Source organism: Mytilus californianus, unplaced genomic scaffold, assembly GCF_021869535.1.
Source record: "Mytilus californianus isolate M0D057914Y unplaced genomic scaffold, xbMytCali1.0.p SCAF_12, whole genome shotgun sequence".
NCBI classification, from domain to species: Eukaryota; Metazoa; Mollusca; class Bivalvia; order Mytilida; family Mytilidae; genus Mytilus; species Mytilus californianus.
The window spans coordinates 45,782,711-45,808,554 of record NW_026262604.1 but is presented as its reverse complement, the minus strand read 5'-3'; the positions used below and the strand labels follow the sequence as shown (position 1 = coordinate 45,808,554).

Sequence of the window (25,844 nt, the reverse complement as noted above, 5' to 3'; positions counted from 1 at the left end):
GAATTTTAGTATAAGTTTAAATTCTTAGAAGTTTGGGGCATATTAATGTTAAAAATATGCCACACATCCCTATGTTTTGACCTTTGAATTACATAGTAGTGCAATTTTTTTTTACGAAATTCATAGTAAAAGGGGCACAGTTTTACAAAAATGGCTCTAAAGAGAGTTCCTATGTGAAATTGCATTGTCTATATTTACTGAAGTGCAATCTGAAGACCGTATGGTGACCTAAAGTTGTTAATTTCTGTATCTCTTGTGGAGATTGAGTTGTCTCATAGGCAATCATACCACATCTTCTTATTTTTATTTTTGATATCACCTTCAAACCAAAAAGATAATGATCATAATCACTATATGAGACCTGCCATGACAGTTTGTGTCCAATTAAATAAGTTCTTATTTTAAATATATGATGTCTGTGATAATATTTTTCCAGAGAAATGCCGTAAAAGGTCAGGGAATTATCAAATATTTTAGTCTTTGCTGGAAATGAAAAATCACTTCTGATGTTAGAGTAAACAAATTTCGCTGCAGAAATATGGCAAGTCAGGATAGTATTGCTTTACATCTTTCTACCGCCACCACAATTACTAGGTTTTATTTGAAAAGATTGAGATTTAGATTTTCTTGATGAAATTCAATAACAATAGTGAATGATCTATACCCCGTGAACTCTGAATCAGAAAAGTCTGAGAGACAAATTTCATACAGTGACATAGAGTCTGACACTGACAGTTCCATTTATGATGAATGTGTGGCCAGGTCTTAAGCTAGTGGAAGTACTGATGATATTAGTTATTAGTTAACAAATGCACACATTCAGGAGATCAGATCAGTTTTTGCATTGAAATCTAACACATGTAAAAGTATATGTATGGGAAGCCATGCAGTACAATATTGACTGGGAATCGTTGGTTGAATATAAAAATATATAAAATAGCCTCCCTTTTTTAACGAGTCAAGTTACATAACTCCTCAATGTCATTATTTTATAATTAAAAACACAAGGGAGGTTATTTCAACCAGTTACCATGTTTCAAGGAAACTGCTCCAAGCATTTTTGAATTACTTCCTGAAAACTGAAAAATCACCATTTATTAATGAATAAAACCCCATCACTTAGAAAAGTAGAATCAAAAGATTAAAATAATAAACTAGAGGCTCTCAAGAGCCTGTGTCGCTCACCTGATTCTACTTTGGTTTTGGAAATCATGTAAAAATAGATTAAAATCATAACAGATACCCTAATAATGAGTGAGGCCAAATTTGGTTTAATATTGGTCCTGTAATTTAATAAAAAATCCTGGTGGCCATCTTGAACAGTAAATCGGCAACAAAGTAGCAACACTTAATCAGCACCTCATAAGAAACATTTATGCCATGTTTTGGTTTCATTCCATTCAGTGCACCTCTAGAAGAAGCATTTGTATGTATTTCCCATAGGGTCTTATGTTAAAGGAAGTCCCCCCATTGGCGGCCATCATGGATGAAGGATCAGCTTCAAAGTAACAAAACTTAGTCAGCACCTCATAAGGAACATTCATGCCATGTTTGGTTTCAATCCATTCAGTATGTGGTTCTCTAAAAGAAGACATTTGTATGTATTGTCCATAGGGCCTCTGTTAAACATTGTCCCCATCTGGCAGCCATCATGGATGAAGGATCAGCTTCAAAGTAACAACACTTGGTCAGCACCTCAAAAGGAACATGCATGCTATGTTTGGTTTCATTCTATTCAATGGTTATCTCAAAAGAAAACATTTGTACGTATTTCTCATAGAGTCCTATGTTAAACTAAGTCCTCCGCTGGCGGCCATCTTAGATTATGGATCAGCTTCATAGTAACAACACTTGGTCAGCACCTCATAAGGAACATTCATGCCATGTTTGGTTTCATTGCATTCAGTGGTTCTCTAAAAGAAGACATTGGTATGTATTTCCCATAGGGTCCTATGTTAAACATTGTCCCCATCTGGCAGCCATCATGGATGAAGGATCAGCTTCAAAGTAACAACACTTGGTCAACACCTCATAAGGAACATTCTTGCCATGTTTGGTTTCATTCCATTCAGTGGTTCTCTAAAAGAAGACATTTGTATGTATTTCCCATAGGGTCCTATGTTAAACTAAGTCCCCCGCTGGCGGCCATCTTGGATGATGGATCCGCTACAAAGTAACAACACTTGGTCAGCACCTCATAAGGAACATTCATGCCATGTTTGGTTTCATTCCATTCAGTGGTTCTCTAGAAGAAGTCCAAATTGTAAAAAGTTAACGCCGACGACGGACGACGGACGCCAAGTGATGAGAAAAGCTCACTTGGCCCTTCGGGCCAGGTGAGCTAAAACTAGAGGCTCTCAAGAGCCTGTGGCGCTCACCTGACTCTACTTTGGTTTTAGAAATCATGTAAAGATAGATAAAAATCATAACAGATACCCAAATAATGATTGAGGCCAAATTTTGATTAATATCGGTCCTGTTATTTAATAAAATATCCTGGTGGCCATCTTGATCAGTAAATCGGCAACAAAGTAGCAACACTTGGTCAGCACTTCATAAGGAACATTCATGCCATGTTTGGTTTCATTCCATTCAGTGGTACTCTAAAAGAAGACATTTGTATGTATTTCCCATAGGGTCCTATGTTAAACTAAGCCCCCCCCTAGCGGCCATCTAGGATGATGGATCGACTGCAAAGTAACAACACTTGGTCAGCAACTCATAAGGAACATTCATGCCATGTTTGGTTCAATTCCATTCAGTGGTTCTCTAAAAGAAGACAATTGTATGTATTTCCCATAGGGTCCTATGTTAAACTAAGTCCCCCGCTGTCTGCCATCTCGGATGATGGATCGGCTGCAAAGTAACAACACTTGGTCAACATCTCATAAGGAACATTCATGCCATGTTTGGTTCCATTCCATTTATTGGTTCTCTAAAAGAAGACATTTTTATGTATTTCCCAACGGGTCCTATGTAAAACTAAGTCCCCCGCTGGGGGCCATCTTGGATGATGGATCGGCTACAAAGTAACAACACTTGGTCAGCATCTCATAAGGAAGATTCATGCCATGTTTGGTTTCATTCCATTCAGTGGTTCACTAAAAGAAGACATTTGTATGTATTTCCCATAGGGTCCTATGTTAAACTAAGTCCCCCGCTGGCGGCCATCTTGGATGATGGATCGGCTACAAAGTAACAACACTTGGTCAGAACCTCATAAGGAACATTCATGCCATGTTTGGTTTCATTCCATTCAGTGGTTCTCTAAAAGAAGACATTTGTATGTATTTCCCATAGGGTCCTATGTTAAACTAAGTCCCCCGCTGGCGGCCATCTTGGATGATGGACCGACTGCAAAGTAACAACACTTGGTCAGCATCTCATACGGAACATTCATGCCATGTTTGGTTCCATTCCATTCAGTGGTTCTCTAAAAGAAGACATTTTTATGTATTTCCCATAGGGTCCTATGTTAAACTAAGTCCCCCGCTGGAGGCCATCTTGGATGATGGATCGGCTACAAAGTAACAACACTTGGTCAGCGACTCATAAGGAACATTCATGCCATGTTTGGTTTCATTCCATTCAGTGGTTCTCTAAAAGAAGACATTTGTATGTATTTCCCATAGGGTCCTATGTTAAACTAAGTTCCCCGATGGCGGCCATCTTGGATGATGGATCGGCTACAAAGTAACAACACATGGTCAGCACCTCATAAGGAACATTCATGCCATGTTTGGTTTTATTCCATTCAGTGGTTCTCTAAAAGAAGTCATTTGTATGCATTTCCCATAGGGTCCTATGTTAAACTAAGTCCCCCGCTGGCGGCCATCTTGGATGATGGATCGGCTACAAAGTAACAACACTTGGTGAGCACCTCATAAGGAACATTCATGCCATGTTTGGTTTTATTCCATTCAGTGGTTCACTAAAAGAAGTCATTTGTATGCATTTCCCATAGGGTCCTATGTTAAACTAAGTCCCCCGCTGGCGGCCATCTTGGATGATGGATCGGCTACAAAGTAACAACACTTGGTCAGCACCTCATAAGGAACATTCATGCCATGTTTGGTTTCATTCCATTCAGTGGTTCTCTAGAAGTAGTTCAAAATGTAAAAAGTAAACGCCGACGACGGACGACACCGGACGACGACAGACGACGGACGCCAAGTGATGAGAAAAGCTCACTTGGCCCTTCGGGCCAGGTGAGCTAAAAAGGAGCTTACATCAACAGATATAAACAATTAACCATGCATTTTTTGAGTTATTGTCCAACATGTTGACAACACACAGACGTACAACAGTATACCATAATAAGTCCAGTAACTAGAGGCTCTCAAGAGCCTGTGTCGCTCACCTTGGTCTATATGCTGCAGTACATATTAAACAAAAGACACTCTACAATAACAAAGACAAAATTAGAATTCATGACAAAATTCTCTGTTTTTGTGTTTTTATGGGGTCAATTGACAATTTTGGTCATGCTTACTTATTTGTATATCTTACTTTACTTGACATTCTTGCTGCATATAGTTATCTCTATCTAAAATGATTTGGCTCAGTAGTTTCAGAGAAGATTTCTTTTAAAAGATTACAAAAATTTACGAAAAATTGTAAAAAGCTGACTTTAAGGGGCAAAAATGAAAAATGCAACCATTATACTTTTGCTTTAGTCTCAGAGATATAAACCAAAAACTGAATTTTACCCCTATGTTCAATTTTTAGTCATGTCGGTCATGTTTATAGCAGGCATGTCATCAGACACATTTTTTAATAGATTGTGACCCAGTTTGGTTAAATTTGTCTCAGTAGTTTCAGAGGAGAAGATATGAGTAAAAGATTACAAAAATTTAACAAAACATTGTGAAAAATTGACTTTAAAGGGCAATACCTCCTGAAGGGATCAATTGACAACTTGATCATGCTAACTTATTTGTTTAGCTTACTTTGCTGAACAATTTTGCTGTTTACAGTTTATCTCTATCTAGTATAATAATCAAGATAATAACCCAAAACTGCTAAATTTCCTTAAAATTAACAATTCAGAGGCAGCAACCAAGCAACAGGTTGTCTGATGCGTCTGAAAATTTTAAAGCAGATAGATCTTCACCTGATGAACATTTTTACCCTGTGTCAGATTTGTTCTAAATGCTTTAGTTTCAGAGAGATATCCCAAAAACTGCATTTTACCTCCTGTTCTATTTTTAGCATAGGCAGCCATCTTGGATGATTGGAAAGGTCATCGGATAAATTTTTCAAACTAATTTCCATAAGGATGATTTAGGCCAAGAATGGTTTAATTTGGCTATGTAGTTTCAGAGGATGAGATTTTTTTTAAAAAGATGACAAAAATTTACCAAAAATTGTGAAAAAATTGATCTTAAAGGGCAATAACTCCTTATTAAGTCAAATGATAATTTTGTTCATGTTTACATTTTTGTCGAGCTTACTATGCTGAACAATTTTGCTGTTTACAGTTTACCTCTATCTAGTACTATATTCAAGATAATAACCAAAAACTGCAAATTTCCTTAAAATTACCAATTCAGAGGCAGCAACCCAAAAAGGGGTTGACTGATGCTTCTGAAAATTTCACAGCAGATAGATCTTCACCTGATGAACATTTTTACTCGTGTCAGATTTGCTCTAAATGCTTTAGCTTCAGAGATATATCCCAAAAACTGCATTTTACCCCCATGTTCTATTTTTAGCCAAGGTGTCCATCTTGGATGATTGGCGGGGTCATCGGATACATTTTTTAAACTAGATATCCTAAGGATGATATAGGCCAAGTTTGGTTTAATTTGGCCCAGTATTTTCAGAGTAGAAGATTTTTGAAAAAGATTACAAAAATTTACAAAAAATTGTGAAAAATTTACCTTAACGGGCAATAACTCTCTGATACATTTTTTAAACTAGACACCCTAAGGATGATATAGGCTAAGTTTGGTTTAATTTGGCCCAGTAGTTTCAGAGGAGAAAATCTTTGTAAAAGTTAATGGACGACGAACGACAGACGATGAATGACGGATGACAAGTGATGAGAAAAGCACAATTGGCCCTTTGGGCAAGGTGAGCTAAAAAGGTGTGTACAAATGCATATTTTTAACCGCTTTTTATGTACAATCTATCCTTTTATAGATCTATTTTAGAAATTATTTATTAATTGTAGCTCTTGAATTATCATATTTTTTATACTCAGATGAAGTATTAGTTGAAGAGTTCTAAATGCATACAAAATTCATAAAAAATGAAATATTATCAAGTCATAGGTATTGGGCCATAAATATTTTTTTCAAACAACAAATTAAAATTAGTGAACAGTTACATATATAATAGTTGCTTTTATCTATATGTATTGTTGGCTGAAAAAGAAGCTTGCTTTCTAGCTTTTTAACATGATCATCTACTTACAACTGAAGGACTGACATTTTCTTCTTTACTGACTAATGCTGGTTTGACAATAGAAGAAATGTTTGTTGAATCATTCACACATGAATTGTTCAGCTGCAAAAAAACCTAAATTTTGATTACAAGTTTCAGAGGTGAGGATTTTTGTAAAGTTAACAACGACAGATGGTGACAGACTACCTTGTGAAATTTACTAAGTCCGAAAATACCACTCATTTTGAGAGTATTAGAAGAAAAATCTGTAGACATATAACTTTCACTATGTTTACAAAGAACCTACAAAATATTTAAGCTGTAGCTCAAATACTGTAGGAAGATAGCCAGATATATCATGTATCTATATTCATATGGACGAAAAAAGACAGAATGATAGATTTTCCATACATTAAATATAGTTGACATATTACTTATAGGTAGTACCTAAAAATAAATTGCTTCGCTGAGCGCAGCTGGATACAACCGCAGAGGTCCAACCCTGAACAGTTGGGGCTAAAATGGACACGATATTAGCACTTGATACAGATCTGAATTTGGATTTTAATTAAACATTTGACACATAATAGGTTTCTGACACAGAATAAATGAAGTCAAATAACTTAGAATTGGTTATATGATTTGAATTTACATTATTTTTTTTGCTTTTGAGCAATACACTATGCTGTTGCAAATTGACCCCCACCCAACACCAACACCCTTTTTTTTTTGGCAAAAAAAAAAATATTTGAAGAAATTTTCTTTTTAATATCTGAAATCTGAAATGAGAAAAAAAATTGTCCCCTCCCACAATTTCTTATTTACCCCCTCCCCCAAATTTTTTTCATATCCCCCACCCACATTTTCCCTTTTCCCAAAAATAATTCTTCCCCTCAAGATATGGTCATAATTTCAATTTAAATTTCTAATGGAGTTTGCAACCATAATTACCCATTTAAATACATTGTACTTAAATATGATTGGATCTTCCTTAGACTGCATTCATACACTTAAACACAAGTTATGGTCTGGAAACTACTAAAATGCTTATTTGGGCCCCTTTTTTGGCCCCTAATTCCTAAACTGTTGGGACCATAACCCCCATAATTAATCCAAAACTTCCTTTTGAAGTAATAAACCTTGTGTATAAATTTCTTGGATTGCTATTTACTTACTAAAGTTATTGTCTGGAAACCAACCGTCTTTGGAAGAAGACAAAAACTATGACAACGACAACATGATACCAATATACGACAACAAAAATTTTTGCGGTCATATAAAAACTAAACCAAACACAACATTTACATCATGAACCAATGAACTATAAACATGAGATCAAGGACAGATGAAACCTGCCAGACTGACATGTACTTCCTACAATCATTACATAAACTACATATAGTTTACCTAACTGCTTAAAGTATTTCAGAAACAGAACTATTCACATTTCTTTAACATTGATCAGTCTGAAATGAGATTGAGGTCAGTGAAACCTTGTCTGAAGGACATGCAGACGTTGTAAGAGACCCATATACCAAATAAAGTTATTTAATCACTCTTAATAAGTGAGACATTCACATTACAAAAAATTATGTGCTATAGTACAAGGGTGCGTCACTCACACTGTCATTTTCTATCTTCAGTGGATTGTCAAATTTGGGTTAATTGGTATTATAATTAGAAAGATCATATCATAGGGAACATGTGAACTTAAGTTTTCAGTCAATTCGACTTCAACTTCTTCAAAAACTACCTTGACCAAAAAATTTACCTTGAAGCGGGACAGATGAACTGATGAACGGACAGTAGAACAAACAGACGTACAGACCGAAAAACATAATGCTAGGTTGGGCAAAAAAAACTATAATTTTTTCAAGCTGTCACTGAACCAAGAAAATGAGGAAAAGGACAACAGACATATGGCAGCAAAACTTTCATAATAAAAGGTTTTTTAATACAAATAGTTTATGCTGCTGCTGAATAGTACTCCCTATGTCTCACATTCTGTTACTTTTGTCGCATGTGAGACAAAGACTAAGTTTTGACCAAAAGAAATTTCCTAATTTCCAGTGAAAAGTTATAAGACATTAACATCTCCATGTTATGCACAGTTAAGTAGTGGTTTTAAAACATTATAAAAACTGTACCCCTTCATTGGTACATATACATCAGCAAACTAATATTCAGTTATAAATAACAAGTAAATAAAGCATACTCTGACAGTTCTTCTTGATTGTAGTGCCTGGTGCAGTCTTGTCAGACCTGAAAAATAAAATATTTAAAGTTCAAAACAGCCATGCACAGCAATGTCAGCATAAAGCAATTCACAGCATTGAGAAACATTACTAACTTAAAAAATCTGAAAAATGTTCTACGGGAATCTACATATTCATACCTGATGCAAAAACTGGCCAACTTTTGTTTCAGTAATAAAACAAACTAGATATCATTGAGATGGGAGCCATCTCTGTGGGCCCCGCTGTGAATAATGTGTGGTAAAAAATTTGTATCTTTATCATTGGACATGGAGTTGTCAACTGAAACCAAAGTTTTTGACCTTGACCTTTGACCTAGGAAGTTGTACATAAATTATTACACACCCTCTGGTGTTGGTTTATATACATGTCAAGTATAAACTTTGAAATCATAACGATTCTCAAGATATAGAGTGGACACGATCTTTACCACTGGACATGGGGTTGTCAACTGAAACCAAAGTTTTTGACCTTGACCTTTGACCTAGGAAGTTGTACATAAATAATGACGCACCCTCTGGTGTTGGTTTATATACATGGCAAGTATAAACTTTGAAATCATAACAGTTCTCAAGATATAGAGCGGACACGATCTTTACCATAGGACATGGGGTTGTCAACTAAAACCAAAGTTTTTGACCTTGACCTTTGACCTAGGAAGTTGTACATACATTATGACACACCCTCTGGTGTTGGTTAATATACATGTCAAGTATAAACTTTGAAATCATAACGGTTCTCTAGATATAGAGTGGACACAATTTGTTAGGGACAGACGGACGGACGGACAGACTGATCACTATAGGGCGGCCGCCATTCGGTGGGGCCCTAATTACATGACAGAACAACTGATGATACCCTCGATGAAATATTTCGGTAAACAGGAAGTTGCTGAGTGGTGAATCTGAAAACACATCGCACGGTAAAGCTAACTTATATAAACCCTGAAACCAAATTTCACAAAACCTTGTATTGTAGTTCCTGAGAAAAATGTGACGAAAATTTTCAACTTGGCTATCATGTGTAAAATGATACAAGTGTTTGGTAAACAGGAAGTTGTTAAGTGATGAATCTGAAAACGCATAACATGGTATAGCTGACTTATATAAACCCTGAAAATAAATTTCAGAAATCCTTGAATTATAGTTTCTGAGAAAAATGTGACGAAAATATTCATGGGACAGACAGACTGACAGACTGATGGACTGAAGGAAGGATGGACAAACAGAGGTAAAACAGTATACCCCCACTTTTTGAAAGAGGGGATATGATAAAAATTAATATGTTATCTCAGGAAAATTTAATGAAAATCATTCAAATAGCTTTATTTCACTGTCAGCTTGCTTTAACAAAAAAAACAAAATATTTAGAATAGGCTATGACTTAAATAGAATTTCATGATAACTAGAAGATGCCTGAGAAATTGCGGTACAATTGGGCAAGTGTTGAGACAAAGAGTCTTTAAATTTTGCAGGCAGCCCATCGACTGAGCATGCACTAAAGCATACAAGCGAAGATCGATAACAGTCTCAGAACTGGGATATATTCTCAAAAATTGGCGTTTTCTGTGGAAAAATAACAGTTTCAGACAAATTTGGGAATAACAAAACATTACATTTATGTGTCATATCACAAAAATTTCTGACTTTGTATGGTTTCAGAGGAGTTTCGGCTCAATGCAATCGGTCACTTCCTTTAGTACATAGATTCTTGGTAAAACATGACAAGATTTAAAAAATGTACACTTGTTTGAAGTTATTTAAAATTCCATTTAGTTGTAAACCATCTGTGAAGATGCAACCTATATGTGACTTAAGCCAAGATATCCAGGTTGTGGGAGTACCTAAGCTTAAATCAGTTAATTGAATATATATCAATTATAGTTTAAAAAGAAGCATCCTCTAATAACAGCCATTTTATATTTTGGCCCAGCAATTTCCAGCAGCATGTATTTTCACATTATTTTATTTGCAATATTTTCTTTCTTATAAAATGAATATATAATAGAAAGAATGAGACTTTTTTTAGTTATTTTTGTGTATTTGGATTACTGTCCCCTTGATGTTTACAACCTATCTCCTATTCAAATTAAATTTAAATAAGTCTATCCTACCATTCTGCAAAATTACTTCACTCAAGTTGTTATAAATGCATCTTAGGTTAAGTGTTTCATAATAAATTTGGAATGCATAAAAGTATGAGATTTGTGACTAGAATTTTAACATTACGCCTTTTTTTGCTATGACAATTCATGATGGCATACATATTAAAGCTCAATAAGTTTGGTCCATCAAAAAAATAAAACACATAAGTACAGATAAAAAAATTGTAAGATTTCCCCAGAACCCAGTGTCTATACTTCTTTATGAATCTAATAAATATTTTAAGAACTTTAACTGCAGACTGTTTGTAATGTTAACTAGAAGAAAAACTAAGTCCATATTTAAGTATTTATACAGAAAAACAGGAATTATATTTTTACAAAATTTCCTTTTAGATACTAGCTTTTGGTAATAAACAAGCTTCAGTCCAAGTTTGGTAGAAATCCAGAATAGTTTAAGAAAGTAATCAAAATTTTAAAAACTTTCACCACAGAGTGAATGTAAGGTTAACAAGCAGAATAAAATGCTCCGCTAGGTGCAACTTGATACGACCACAGAGGTCGAACCCTGAACAGTTGGGGCAAGTATGGACACAACATTCAAGCTTGATACAGCACTGAATTTGGATTGTGATCAAATATTTGACACAGCATAGATTTCTGACACACAATGAATGTGGTCTAAGAACTTAAAAAATTTTAATTTACCTATTCAAACCATATCATTATTATTTACTTTTATATATAAATCAGATATAACCAATTTAAAACGGAAAATTATATTGTTCTTAGGCCCCTTTTTGGCCCTAAATTCCTAAACGTTTAGGGCAATTACCCCCAAACTCAAACCCAGCTTTCCCTTTGTGATATGGAACCTTGCAGTACAATTTCATAAAGATCCATACACTTACACACAAGTTATTGTCTTGAAACTAGAATAATGCTTGTTTTTTTCCCCTTTTTTGGCCCCTAATTCCTAAAATTTTGAGGCATTTACCCCCAAAATCAATCCCAGCCTTCCCTTTGTGGTATGGTACCTTGCAGTACAATTTCAGAGAGATCCATACACTTGAACACAAGTTATTGTCTGGAAACTAGAAAAATGCTTATTTTTGGCCCCTTATTCCTAAACGTTTTGGGCAATTATCCCCAAACTCATTTCAACCTTTCCCTTTGTGATATGGAACCTTGTATTTTAATTTCAAAAAGATCCATACACTTACACACAAGTTATTGTCATGAAACTAGAAAAATGCTTGTTTTTTGCCCCTTTTTTGGCCCCTAATTCCTAAAATGTTGAGGCAATTACCCCCAAAATCAATCCCAGCATTCCCTTTGTGATATGGAACCTTGTGGTACAATGTCAAAGAGATCCATACACTAACACACAAGTTATGTCTGGAAGTTACAAAATTGCTTATTTTTGGCCCCTTTTTGGCCCGTAATTCCTCAACTGTTGGTACCATAACCCCCAAAATCAATCCTAACCTTCCTTTTGTGGTATTGAATCTTATGGTAAAATTTCATAGAGATCCATTCACTTAAACTAAAGTTAAAGTGCGAAAACCAATGTGTCTTCAGACGACGATGCCGGACGACAATGACTACGACGACGATGCCAACGTCATACCAATATACGATCACAAAATTTTTTTGCGGTTGTATAAAAACTAAGTCCATTTATAAGGAAAAAACAAAAAAACAAAAACAAAAAAAATTTATTTTTAAATCTTCTGATCATAAAAAAGCTTTTGTCCAAGTTTGGTAGAAATCCAGGATAGTTTAATAAAGTTATTAAAACAGACATGTGACAGAGTTGTCAAGCCACAACTGGAGATTTGGAAATTTTCAGCTGGAGTTTGGGCCTCATAACTGGAAATTTTTTATCGACCTTTTTATCGACATACACAAGATTTTTTTTAGGTGTTTAAACTGCATATCTTCCTTTTTTGTTAAAAGAATAATTATTCAATACCTTTAAACACCTGCATAGCCACTTTTACTTGATAAAATAGAAGACAAGGGGGGTTCAAATATTTATTCATCATATATAGTTCCAAGATAAAGTGATCAGCCATCATACATAGTTGGCAGAAAGTACCTCTGATTTAGCTACATTGTCAACTTTGGTACCACTACTGAACATGTTTGTAATAGAAGGTGTTGAATTGATAGAGTTGTGGGCTTTCTGGTGGGTAGCAGTCTCCATATTTTTGGTCAAGTAATTAGGGCCACCATAGTCAGCTTTGCAAGAAGTGTAGTAAGCATGGTCTCGACCCTTGGCACTGGACTTGCACCATTTGAAATCTGTTCTCCAGGCAGAGTTAAATTTGGCTAGATACTTGGTCTTCTTTAACATGCTACTGGGGTATTTGGTGATAACATACAGTTTGCATTTGTCAAATTATAAGACAAACTATAGGTATTCCATTGGCTTGGATAGAAAACAAGCCATATATATCATATTTGAGTTGATTTCATTTGACTTTGAGGTTCAGTATAAACTGTTCCATTTTTTCAGCATCAAAAATTTATTAAAGTCGTTGTTATACAACTTTTCCACTGTCAGTATTTCACTTTTAATCATCCAGATGTGTGTATTAAACTAGCTAGTTGATTACTAGGTAAATGCCAATCATCTTTTGTTGTTGTATATACAGTCTAATCCTTAACACCTTCATTGATTACTCGAGGCTAATTTCCTATTTACCTTTGTCACAAATTCAATAACAGGAAATGGTGACTTCTGTTTTTCTCTGACTTTTCCCATATCAATTTCAAGTTTCTCAGACTTTTTCCCTGTCCGTATCTATTTTGTAAACAGAAATTTGTACTGAAAATTTTTCGAGATTGACATTTTCAAAAAGCGGAAGATTTCAAATTTTAATGGGAGGGATGGAAGAGGGTCTGAAAAGGAGGAGATTTTAACTCCTGCCGGGAGAATCACATGTATGTTAAAATTTAAAAAACTTTAACCACAGATCTAGAGTGAATGTAATGTTAACTGCCAGAAAAACTAAGTCCATATATAAGTAAAATAATATACAGAAAAACAGGAAAAATATTTTTACAAAATTTCTTTCTGGATACTATCTTATGATCATAAACAAGCTTCTGTCCAAGTTTAGTAGAAATCCAGTATAGTGTAAGAAAGTTATTAACATTTTAAAAGCTTTAACCAGAGTGAATGTAATGTTAACTGGCAGAAAAACTAAGTCCATTTAAAAGTAAAATACAGATAAATTGGATTCTTTTTTACAAAATTTCTTCTGGATACTATCTTATGATCATAAACAAGCTTCTGTCCAAGTTTGGTAGGAATCCAGTATAGTTTAAGAAAGTTATTAAGATTTCAAAAACTTTAACCAGTTTAAGGGTGAATATTTGTGGACGCCGCCTCTGCAGACGGAATGTAGGATCGCTAAGTCTTGCTTTTTCGACAAAAGTTGAAGGCTGGACAAAAACATACACAATTATAATTTATACACAAATATTTACAAAGGTCAGTCACTAAAATTTATAGAATCACTCGTGGCAGGAAACAAGTCCTACAAGATCACTGCTGATGGTTGTCTGCTTAGAATTCTCTTATTGTAAATTTGTCATAATTGTCCAAATCCTTTTAATGTATTGTAATTAATGAATTTTAATTTAAACAATTCATTTTATCTTGGGTTGGGTCAAATGAATTCATTCAGTTTTTATATCAGGTGAAATATGTTCTGAACACTAAAAAAAACAGCATGCGGTGCAGATGAACTGATTTTGATTTTGTCAAGTGTATGTGAATGAATGTTGTGTCATCAATTTATACAACAAAAGTTGGTCCTCTTTTCTTCATCTGTAACTTTTCTATGAAAAGTGTTTACTAAACTATAATTTCAGATAATGTGTATATAAAGCTTTACCTAGATTTCTCATTATCACAGCACCAATATGTAGGCGGTACATTAGTAGTTCTTCTGGTGTCATTTGAAATCCTACATCACCATTTGAAAGGACTGTGTCTGCCATCTAATCAAGTAATAAAAAACACCACTTTGTATTCAAATTTATTGCGAACCCAATGAAAGTTTTCCACAGTGCCATCTCTATCTTGACCAGGTATTTATTATTATTGAATGAATACAATAGCTATTTTTCTCTGTGTAGTTTATTCACTGGGACCTTTAAATTTCTTCTAAGAGAAATCTATCATTCATTGATTAAATTACCTGTGTAAAAAAAAATTCTTATATATAGACAAAAATACTTTTTTTATACTCATTAATTGCGTGTGCTGATGTATTTATTCAATATTAATAATATATATTTTCATTCAGTTTAATATAAACATTGATTCAGAGAATAAACTACACAGAGAACAATAGCTATTGTATCTATTCAATAGGACAGGTGAACTTGCAAAAGTTTAAATACCTGGTCAAGATAGAGATGGCACTGTGGAAAACTTTCATTGGGTTCGCAATAATAAATTATTGACACTCTAGTGTTAGTTTTTTCTTTTTCTTTATTGCTTTAATTATGCATACTTATGTACAAATGTAAAATGAAATAAAATTAAACTAGATGTGTCAAAACCACACGAATGGCCCCATCTCAAAAAGTTGAAAAACTGCAATTTCAACAACACATGTGGACACAAACATGATGGTAGTCTCACATATCAAAAATCAACTGTGATTTTCAACAACTTATCAAAGTCCAAAGCCCGTAATTTTGGCAAAAATCAGGGGAGAGAAACCTAATTTAAACTTTAAATCTATAACTCATCATGGTTAACTCACATACCAAAAATCAGCCCAATATCTGAAGGCGTGTAGCAAAAAAGTCTGTATAACTGTGATTTTCAACAATTTATCAAAGTCCAAAGCCCGTAATTTTGGCAAAAATTAGCGGAGCGGAACGAAACTTAAACTTGATCTGTAACCAAACATGGCTTACTCACATATTAAAAATCAGCCCAATATCTGAAGGCATTTAGAAAAAAAGTCTGTATAATGGTTTGTTGTGGAATGACGGAATGACGGAATGACGGAATGACAGAATGACGGAATGACTGAATGACGGACAAGGGTAAAACTATATGGCCATAAAAATCTTGCTTCAAAAATTAGAGAACATTTGTGAGTACGCTCACATACCCCACACCCTCATATTGTCACTGGACAAACAAAATCTCAAAAGATTTCTAAGTTCAAAGACACATTACTCTACAAAGGTCAACTGATAAAAAATTTCCTGTGAATATGCACATTTACACTGTATGTCCTCATTATATACAAAGTTTCATGAAATTCTGTTGAGTGGTTTTTGAGAAGTTGCGATGACAAACTGTTGCAGTAGTATGATTAGGCCTAAATTCTAAGTTCAAAGGGGCATAACTCCTAGAAAAAAAAATCAATAGTAATTTCCTGTTGAAAAGCACATCTACATTAAATGTCCTTATTATCTACACTGTTTCCTGAAATTCTGTTGTGCGGTATCAGAGGACTGATGGACTGACAGAGGGACAGATGGACAGGTCTAAAACATTATACTCTCTGCAACTTTGTTGCATGGGTATAAAAAAGTAACTCATAAAAGACTTTCAAGTGAATTCAAACTTGTTGAACAACCAACCACTTAGCTAGCTACACTACAAAAAGTCATTCCTTAGAAACTAAATGTACTGAATTGTAGTTGTAGGAGGGAGCTGAGCCAACAATTTGGGGGGACCTTTAAGTTTGTGGGTTTTATTCACCCTCTATGGTCAGTAGGGGGTCATTAGTTAATCCTGTAACAAATTTATCGCATGACAGCTTTAAACCAATCAAAAATGGACAATTTATTCGCATGTGATATTCCTACATGGTTACAGGAAGTTGTTGAGTGATGGATCTAAAAAGGCATCACAAGGTATAGCTGACTTATATAAACCCTGAAACCAAATTTCAGAAATCCTTGTATAGTAGTTCCTGAGAAAAATGTGACGAAAATTTTCAAGTTGGCTAGCATGTGTAAAATGATACAGGTATTCGGTAAACAGGAAGTTGTTGAGTGATGAATCTGAAAACACATCACACGGTATAACTGACTTATATAAACCCTGAAACCAAATTTTTGAAATCTTTATGATGTAGCTCCTGAGAAAGGGAACCGATGGACTGACGTACTGATGGATGGACTAATGGACAGACAGACAGAGGTAAAACAGTATACCCCCACTTTTTTAAAGTGGGGGTATAAAAATGAACAAAAAAACAAATATGTAACACATAAACAAACAAGAACCACTTAATTACAGGCTCTTGACTTGGAACAGGCACATACATACAGAATGTGGCAGGCCCAGGTAAAACAGGTTAGCAGAATCCAACCCTCCCCTAACCTGACACTGTGTTGTAACAGTACACCATAAGAACAAACTTAAACAAGTAAAACTGTGAGCTGCGGCTCACTGATGATACCCCCGCCGAAATATTTTGGTAAACAGGAAGTTGAGTGATGAATCTGAAAAAATCACACGGTACAGCTGACTTATATAAAACCTGAAACCAAATTTCAGAAATCCTTGTCAAGTCATTCTTGAGAAAAATGCGACGAAAATTTGCAACTTGGCTATCATGTGTAAAATAATACAAGTGTTCGGTAAACAGGAAGTTGTTGAGTGATGAAACTGAAAACGCATCACACAGTATAACTTACTTATATAAACCTTGAAACCAAATTTCAGAAATCCTTGTCAAGTAGTTCCTGAGAAAAATGCAACGAAAATATTCATGAGACGAACGGACTGACAGATGGGCTGACGGAAGGATGGACAGACAGAGGTAAAACAGTATACCCCCACTTTTATAAGCGGGGGTATAAAAATCATTTGAAAAAGGCTAAACTCATCAGATGGATACAAATCCTACACAGAGTGGATTTGGCCTGGTACATGTATATCCCAACAACAAAAGAACACCAAGTACAGATTTGAGAGTACTCACAGTTACTGACAGCTAGTTCAAGGCCAATAATAACTAATAAAAAAATCATGTATGTATGACTAAATTAAGTTTTTTAAATAATATATCAAACCTTCAATACATAAACACCACATGATGTGCCATCCATTTGCTTTGAGTGCTCTAGGACTTGTACTCTCCATGATCCTTCCCCATCAAGCATAAAATCTGACCTTTTCTTCATAAAGTAACTGAAATTTGAAAGTTATAACTGAATATCTTGTAAATATGGCAATCACTATAAAATAACTTACTTCTCATATTGTACAGATTTCTTTCAGAGGCATGAATATTTATACAGGGTAATGCTCCAAACATTAGATCTCTTCCAATACAGTTTTGAAAAAGATCAACTTGAGTCGTCACTACAAAAAGTTAAGGATCATCATCATAAACAGGTAAATTAATAAGATTCTAAGTCTGTATAGAAAAAAATAAAAGAACAAAAATACCTACTTGATAATTCAAAATGAAGTCCCTAATCAAATGGCAAAAGCTCAAACACATGAAACAAATGGATAACAATTGTCCTATTCCTGACTTGGTACAGGCATTTTCTTATGTAGAAAATGGTGGATTAAACCTGGTTTTATAGCTGTTTTTAAAGTTGTTGACCTTCAACAATGAGAAAAAAACATACTGAATAATCAACTATCAAAGGCCAATACATGAAAAAAAATAAAAGTGAAATAATTCAAAAGAGAAAAATATTGGTACTACAGGCTCCTCACTTGGGACAGGCACATAAAGAATATGGCGGGGTAAACATGTTTGTGCGCACTCATCCCTCTCCTAACCAGCTGGGACAGAGGAGTAACACCAGCTTTTTATCATAAACTAGCTTCTGTCAATGTTTGGTAGAAATCCAGAATATTTTAAGAAAGTTATTACAATTTTAAAAACCTTAACAACAGAAGCATGTAATGCTAACTGGCAGAAAAACTGAGTCCATTTATAAGTAAAATACGGATAAACAGTTTTTTTTTTTTAACAAAATTTACTTCTTGATACTATCCTATGATCATAAACAAACTTCCGTCCAAGTTTGGTAGAAATCCAGGACAGTTTAAGAAAGTTTTTACAATTATAACCTCAACGACGACAGAATGTACGTAGGATCGCTATATCTCACTTTTGCGACAAAAGTCACAGGTTCACAAAAATCAATGTTAGTACTGGTAATAACAATATTTAAAGATTTACCATGGTGTTAAATTGGTAACCTTTAAGAATAAGTTTAAATGAATCAATTCTTAATTTACATAATTTATCAGTAAGAATAGATACCCAAAAAATTACATTCAAGATAAGCACAAGTTAATAAACAAGAGGCTCTCAAGAGCCTGAATCGCTCACCTGTATTTCAGAGAAGATTTTTAAATGTTAGCAAACTTGATGAACAAATTGTGTAAAATTGTCTTTATAGGGCAATAACTCCTTAAGGGGTCAATTGACAATTATGGTCATATTAACTTTTTTGTAGATCTTACTTTGCTGAACATTATTGCTGCAAAATTTTGTTAAAACTACCAATTTGGTGGCAGCAACCCAACAATGGGTTGTTCAATTCGTCTGAAAATTTCAGAGCCGATAGATCTAGACCAATTGACCAATTTTACCCCATGTCAGATTTGCTCTAAAAGCTTTAGAGTTTTTAGTTTTTGAGATATAAGCCAAAAACTGCATTTGACCCCTATGTTCTATTTTTAGCCATAGCGGCCATGTTTGTCTGTGGATCAAAACTTCGGATACAATTTATAAACTAGATACCCTAAGGAAAATTTAGTTAAAGTTTGAAGGTATTTGGCCCAGTAGTTTCAGAGGAGAAGATTTTTGAAATAGTTTCAGACGACAAACGACGACAGACAATGGGCGAAGACGGACGCCAAGTGATGGCATAAGCTCACATGGGGACTTCGGGCCCCGGTGAGCTAAAAATTGTTCAAATTAAGACTAAAAGTCTTTTATACTTACTACCAGTTCTCCATCAATTCATGCATAGACAGGAACATTTCACCCATTGGATTATAGTAACATATCATTTTTTCTTGTGGAAAAATAACCTGTAAAGTACATAAAACACAAAATATATATGAACAAAGAGAAAATTTAAATACATTTGCATCTTTGTAAAATATATCTCCTAGCAAAATATGGGTTTTTTTTGGATTAAGCCTAATGGCTCACATCATCTAAATATTTGTGACATAATTTAAAAAGATGGCAATGAAAAGCTTTGATTCTTTGGCATGTTGTGTTAGCTTCTTGAATAATTAAATTTGAATATCTCTTTGGCATCTTTGGCCTCTCTTTTAAACAAGATATATAGCATATTATGCATTTGTCTGTACATGATCAGCCATATGAAAAGACTAAAACTCTAAATATATCTGTTTATGTATGCAGAATCTACAGAGTGAGACTAAAGTATAACTGGTAAAATTGAGAATGGAAATGGGGAATGTGTCAAAGAGACAACAACCCGACCACAGAACAGACAACAGCAGAAGGCCACCAACAGGTCTTCAATGCAGCGAGAAATTCCCGCACCCGGAGGCGTCCTTCAGCTGGCCCCTAAACAAATATATATACTAGTTGGACATACATATGACTGCAGATTGTGAAATGTACAACTTATGTTTCAGATCTATGTTCAAATCAAATATCTTGACATACCAATAATGTCCAGTGATTTTGTCCTTCATTAACTGCTCCAATAATGCAATCATAGTCCTCGAAGTTGACCTACAAATAGTAATAGTAACAACATTTTAACAGCAAGACCAATTAGCAATCAAAATAGTGTTTAATCTTCTCATGACTAAACTATAATTTTGACTTGAGTTCTGAAATGCACACTGTAAACTCAGAAATTATTCTGTTCATTATAAATCTTGCGATTTTTTAAAAATGGACGAAAATGCATGATTAATTTATATGATTTAAGGAAAATTTGGTCTCATTGAGATACAAGGATATAAAAAAAATTGTAAAATGTTCCTTTTATGAATTACAGGGAAGTTCCAGAACAACCAATTTTTCCAATTTCCAAAGCCTATGAAAACAATGACTGAAGACAAGATCTTGCACAGTTAAATGGTTGAAAGTTAGAGAAAACTGGTACTGTTTATGTCAAAATATTTTTGGCAAAGTCATCTCATTATCCTATCATTTCAATTATAAGTTTACAGTTTACAATAAGACAGAACTTTTACATGCAAAATAGCTGTCGCCACAAATTGATAACTTCCTGTCAATCTGGAAACCTAAAAAAAAACAGTATCTAAAGCAGTCCTTTTTCATAGCGCCCTAGTTGGTGTTTATGCAGGTTTTACAGGACATTTTGTGAAATTTGATTAATTTTTAAAATATCTGCATTTTTACAATCTTTGTGCAATACACTTATAAATATAATTATATTTACCTCCTGTAAACAGCCATGTATATCTGCTTGCCTAGATGCAATTGCTGTCATTATAGTACTGTTAATATATATTGTTTTCTCTGATTCTGAAGTCAATTGATGCAAAAAGGCATCAATTACCTGGAAAGAAAAGTTTCTCAAAGTCTCATTTTGGTATCCAACATCATAACCTCACTTTTATTACAGGGCCGTAACTAAATTGAGGCAAATGCCTCATGTAGGAAATTTAAAAAACAAAAGCTGGTCTTCATATGCAAGTTCTGTTCACTGTCTGACGTAGCCCCCGTTTTTCAGGATCCATGTTTCTCATTTATTTTTAGTTTTCAGTGTCATTTGTCAATTATTTGTTGTTTTGTGTTTTCTCTGTTCCCAGGTTTGTCTTTTGTTCAATGATTGCCATTATCTGTTCTGTAAGTATTGCATTCCATTTGTAACATGTGTAACTTAGTAATTTTGTTTTAAACTTGAGTTTTATTTTATTTTCATGGACTTGGTATCTCTTTTTACAAACTACTTTAAATTGTACCCCAGTTAGAAACTACATCTTTTTGTAATTCAAATGTGTTATAAAAACTTACTTGACATAGTTATATTAATGATAATCAGCCCCCTCTTAACCTACTGTGGATTCATTTATTTTTGTTGATATCAATTTTCAAGGACTGTGGAAAACTTGCATTTTCGTGGGCATTTGATTTCGTGGTTTGGTCAATCTCTGCATACAAAGCCTATAGAAAATGTGTAATTTGTTAAAAATTTGAATTTGTGGTTCACCTTTACCAACGAAAATTGGTATCCAACGAATAATAATGAATCCACAGTAATTTGAAAAAAAAAAATCACATAATTGACAGGTATAAAAGATTTTCTGCAAGCCGAAACACCAAATAAAACCAGACACTTGGGTAAATCTAAGGGCTAGCTATATGTTGTATATCTGTATGTTGAATCCATACTTTCCGGAACTGTTGTATTGCATTATCCGTGATTGGTGTGATTATTACATGTATCAGCCTCTTTTTGTGTTTGAATCCAAAGTAAAATGATCATAATTTGAAAGCTCTTCGTTTTATTTATATTATACTTGTCTTTAGTCCCCCAAACCTAAGTCAGGTATATTACATAGTGGAGAACCTAAAATCGAAACAATTGGTACCTGATATTATTACAAAATGAACATATGAAACATTAAAATGAAGCCTTGAAATAGTTGTCAATAGTACAAAACACGTGGTTTGACTCACAATGTTACGTGAGGGCAGAAAATGGCTGTATATTTGAATAAAACTGTTTATTTGTGTATGTGAGATTTATCTCATTACATTTGAACTTTCTATGACAAGAAGATCGAGTGTTTAACTCATGAACCGATATGATAGTGACGACAATCTAGCTCTTTTTCATGACACTTATATGCCACGAAATTACGAATCTGAGGATGCCGAATTTAACGAATTACTTTCTTTAGTTCCTACAATAAACACTCCCAAAATGTCTGTGCCATTGGCAAATCAACCAGGTATTTTCATTCGAGATTCAGATGCAATAATGGAAAAATTGGCTGCTTGTCGCAAATTTGGGGGCTATCCCCACGAAAATGCGCCGGTGTTTATGAAAGAATTTACTTCATTTGCAACTCTTCACAAAATTGACCATGCCCATGATCAAAGAATGATTGCCGCTTTTCACCTTAACTTAACAGGCCCTGCATTAACATGGTTTAATTCACTAGTTGCGGGAAGCAAACGCACATGGAGACAATTTCTTGCAATTTTTGATGAAAAGTATATAGAGTTAGATTGGCAAAGTCCGACCGTGTTCCTTGAGAGCGAAAATTTTCAAAATATGAAATTAAGTAGGGGTCAAATTTTGGAAGATTTTTATGGACAGATAGTTGAGAAAGCTCAGATTTTGAAAAAGAAGGACCATGAAATTCTCTCTCAGTTTATCAAGGGTTTACCGGAACAGCTTGCGTTTTTTGTTAGGGCTGGTACACATAAAGACAGTGCCAGTGCATTGTCCGCAGCTAAAATGGGCGAAGCCTATGGGTATAGGAAGGACGATGTAGTCTGTGTTGCAGCTGCTAAGCCAATGGTTGTTAGTGATAATAATCCGGTTCAAGAATTACAAAACCAAGTTAAAGAGCTCACAAAAGCATTATCAGAATTAAAATCATAAACTAACGATATCAAACCAGGAATGCCTCCAAAATATCAAAACCCTCGTTACAACAATAACTTTTCAAGTCAGGCAGGAAATAACCGATCAATAAACTATGCTAATTATTGCACTGATACTGAAGACTGCGAATTTACTGATGAAAATTTAACTAGTTTCAAATCTCAATTTATTCATATGCCCGTCAAGGTTAATGTTTGAATCCAAAGTAAAAGGATCATAATTTGAAAGCTCTTTGTTTTATTTATATTATACTTGTCTTTAGTCCCCCAAACCTAAGTCAGGTATATTACATATAACACAATGTGTATGTTTGTCGACCTCTTGAACTCAAAATACAGCCATAAATCTAACAAGTTCATGCTTGTGTCAATTTCTTTAATCCAGTCATGTTTTTGTACCAATGTGTTCAACGATTCTTGCACTTTGGATATCATTTACAGTCCAAGTTTCCTGACACAAAGTCATTATATAAATAAAAAAAAATCAAGAGTTTTCTTATCAGAGAAATTTGTGACATAGCGCGACTTGCCTTCCAGGACACAGCACATTATTCGTTACTCAAATATTTCATGCCCATCTCGTAATTAATCAATCTTTATTCTCGGTGGACGATTTTGTCATCATAGAGCAGCAGAATATGTATAAAAAAAAAAAAAAAAAAAAAAAAAATCAGGGTGGGACGATTTCTGAGACAATAAAAAGGGACTATATTTTTATGTACCTCATCTGGCAAAAAGCCCCGCAAAAAAAATAAACTTTCTAACGTTACGCTGATGTTACCAATGGTGCCTAATGTGTCATTTGTACCAACTCGTGTCCATTGCCACACTTCTGATATACCTAAAAGTAATAAAATAAATGTTAACTAGAGATAATATCTGCAGCTGATTCTTATAACAATAGGTTCACTCTATGGCAGACATGTTAGTTTGAAAGCAAACATGCACTTTTTCGATTTTATGTTCTCAAGAAAATGTTTTCTGGAGCAGCAGTATCATACCAACAACATATTTTAATCCTACCTACCAAACTATACGTATATTTGTTGTTAGTCGGTTTCTCATTAGTTGTTATCCTGTTGGCAGTATTCTGCTCTAATAACATAAATAAGGAATTCATTTGTGCATTTCAGTTTAATGAAATATGGTCTAGGTAGGCAAAATCAAGAAAAACTGTTTATCCCCCTCCCCCTAACACCACCCCCCCCCACCATCACCATTGTGTACCATCCCTATATTAAGTCAGGCTATCTGGATCATGGGCTATTAGTTGTTTTTAGAAATTTTTCTTATGATTTAGATGGTGGTGGATGTGGTCTGTTGTAATACAGGTATCAAATATTTTAGATGATCCTCTTTTATTATTTTTATGTTCTCAAATTTGCTGTATAAATAATAACTTACAAGTTTTTGCCATTATATCTTGCTCTAAAATATCAATAATAGGTGTTGCAGTATATAGAGGTGTAATTAATTTCTCTGAACCTGCAGCTGGTGACAAGTGGGCATTTTTAGATTCTAAGGTTATAATTTCACTTGCTGGCACACTGTCTTTAATCCTCTCAGTGTTTTTGGATTCTTTTCTTGAAATAGCAGCTTTCTACAATTACAAAAATCCAAAATTCTAAGAGAAAAGCAATATTTGATTGGTTGATAAATTGATTGTTGGTGTTTAACATCACTTACAGCAACATGACTATATGCTATCCTAGTTAATTAGTAAACTCACCTGTCATGTGTGAAATTCAAAATCACGATCTCAGTGTTGACAGACTTAAGAAGCAATATTTGAAATTATAAACAATCATTACCAATTTTTTTTTTAAAAGTTCTTTTGTAAAGTGCAAGTGTTAAACTTCAATGTTCACTCCTTGGTATCAATTTTCTGAGATAAAGAACAAATCATATTGTTTTGGATTCAAACCGAGGGAAGTTCATTGTTTGTTTAACCTTTATATTTGTATGTGTCACAAAAGACAACAACACTCAGATATTTTTACCGCATAGTAATAGTTTTAATGGTCAACATGTTTCACCTATAGATAGGTGTCATCAGGACAATGTTACATATCAGATTTACAGTGAGGTGCATTTCTTGAGGTTAAGTGGTTAAGCAGTTAACTGGAAGTGTAAGTATAATTACGGTAGTTATGGTGACGTTTTATAAATAGAAAATGAAAGTGAAAGTGAAATGACATCGAGAATATAAATAGAATGAAAAGTAAATGTTGTTTAAATAAATTAATAAATTTAATAAGTAAAATTAAATATCCTTTAATTCAAGACAACTGTGAATACCTAGCGGTATCCACTCGTTTTTACCCTACCACGCAATCACCACTTCGGGTGTTGGTTCACTTGATAGAATTACACTTTATATTTGTAGTTTACCTGTACATATAAAATCCTTAAAAAATTGGTACATCACGAATAATTTTGAATTGACAGCATAAATCGTATTAATCATCGCAGTGTCTACTTACTTTTGAGAAATAGTAATTTTTC

The 25,844-nt window shown here is 34.2% G+C and overlaps 1 protein-coding gene across 1 annotated transcript in view; it reads right to left on the bottom strand.

The window, feature by feature from the left end:
* LOC127721096 (uncharacterized) overlaps window positions 1-24,205 on the bottom strand; it is a 50,331-nt gene extending 26,126 nt beyond the window's left edge. Inside the window, exons 1-8 of the mRNA XM_052227776.1 lie at window positions 24,062-24,205; window positions 21,160-21,279; window positions 20,412-20,480; window positions 19,710-19,798; window positions 17,809-17,926; window positions 14,652-14,757; window positions 8,603-8,649; window positions 6,418-6,510 (exon numbers count right to left, since the gene is read on the bottom strand). Coding sequence (XP_052083736.1) covers window positions 6,418-6,510; window positions 8,603-8,649; window positions 14,652-14,757; window positions 17,809-17,926; window positions 19,710-19,798; window positions 20,412-20,480; window positions 21,160-21,210 — 573 coding nt within the window. The 5' untranslated portion in view covers window positions 21,211-21,279; window positions 24,062-24,205. The remainder of the gene's footprint in view (window positions 1-6,417; window positions 6,511-8,602; window positions 8,650-14,651; window positions 14,758-17,808; window positions 17,927-19,709; window positions 19,799-20,411; window positions 20,481-21,159; window positions 21,280-24,061) is intronic.
* Between the last annotated feature and the right edge of the window lie 1,639 nt (window positions 24,206-25,844).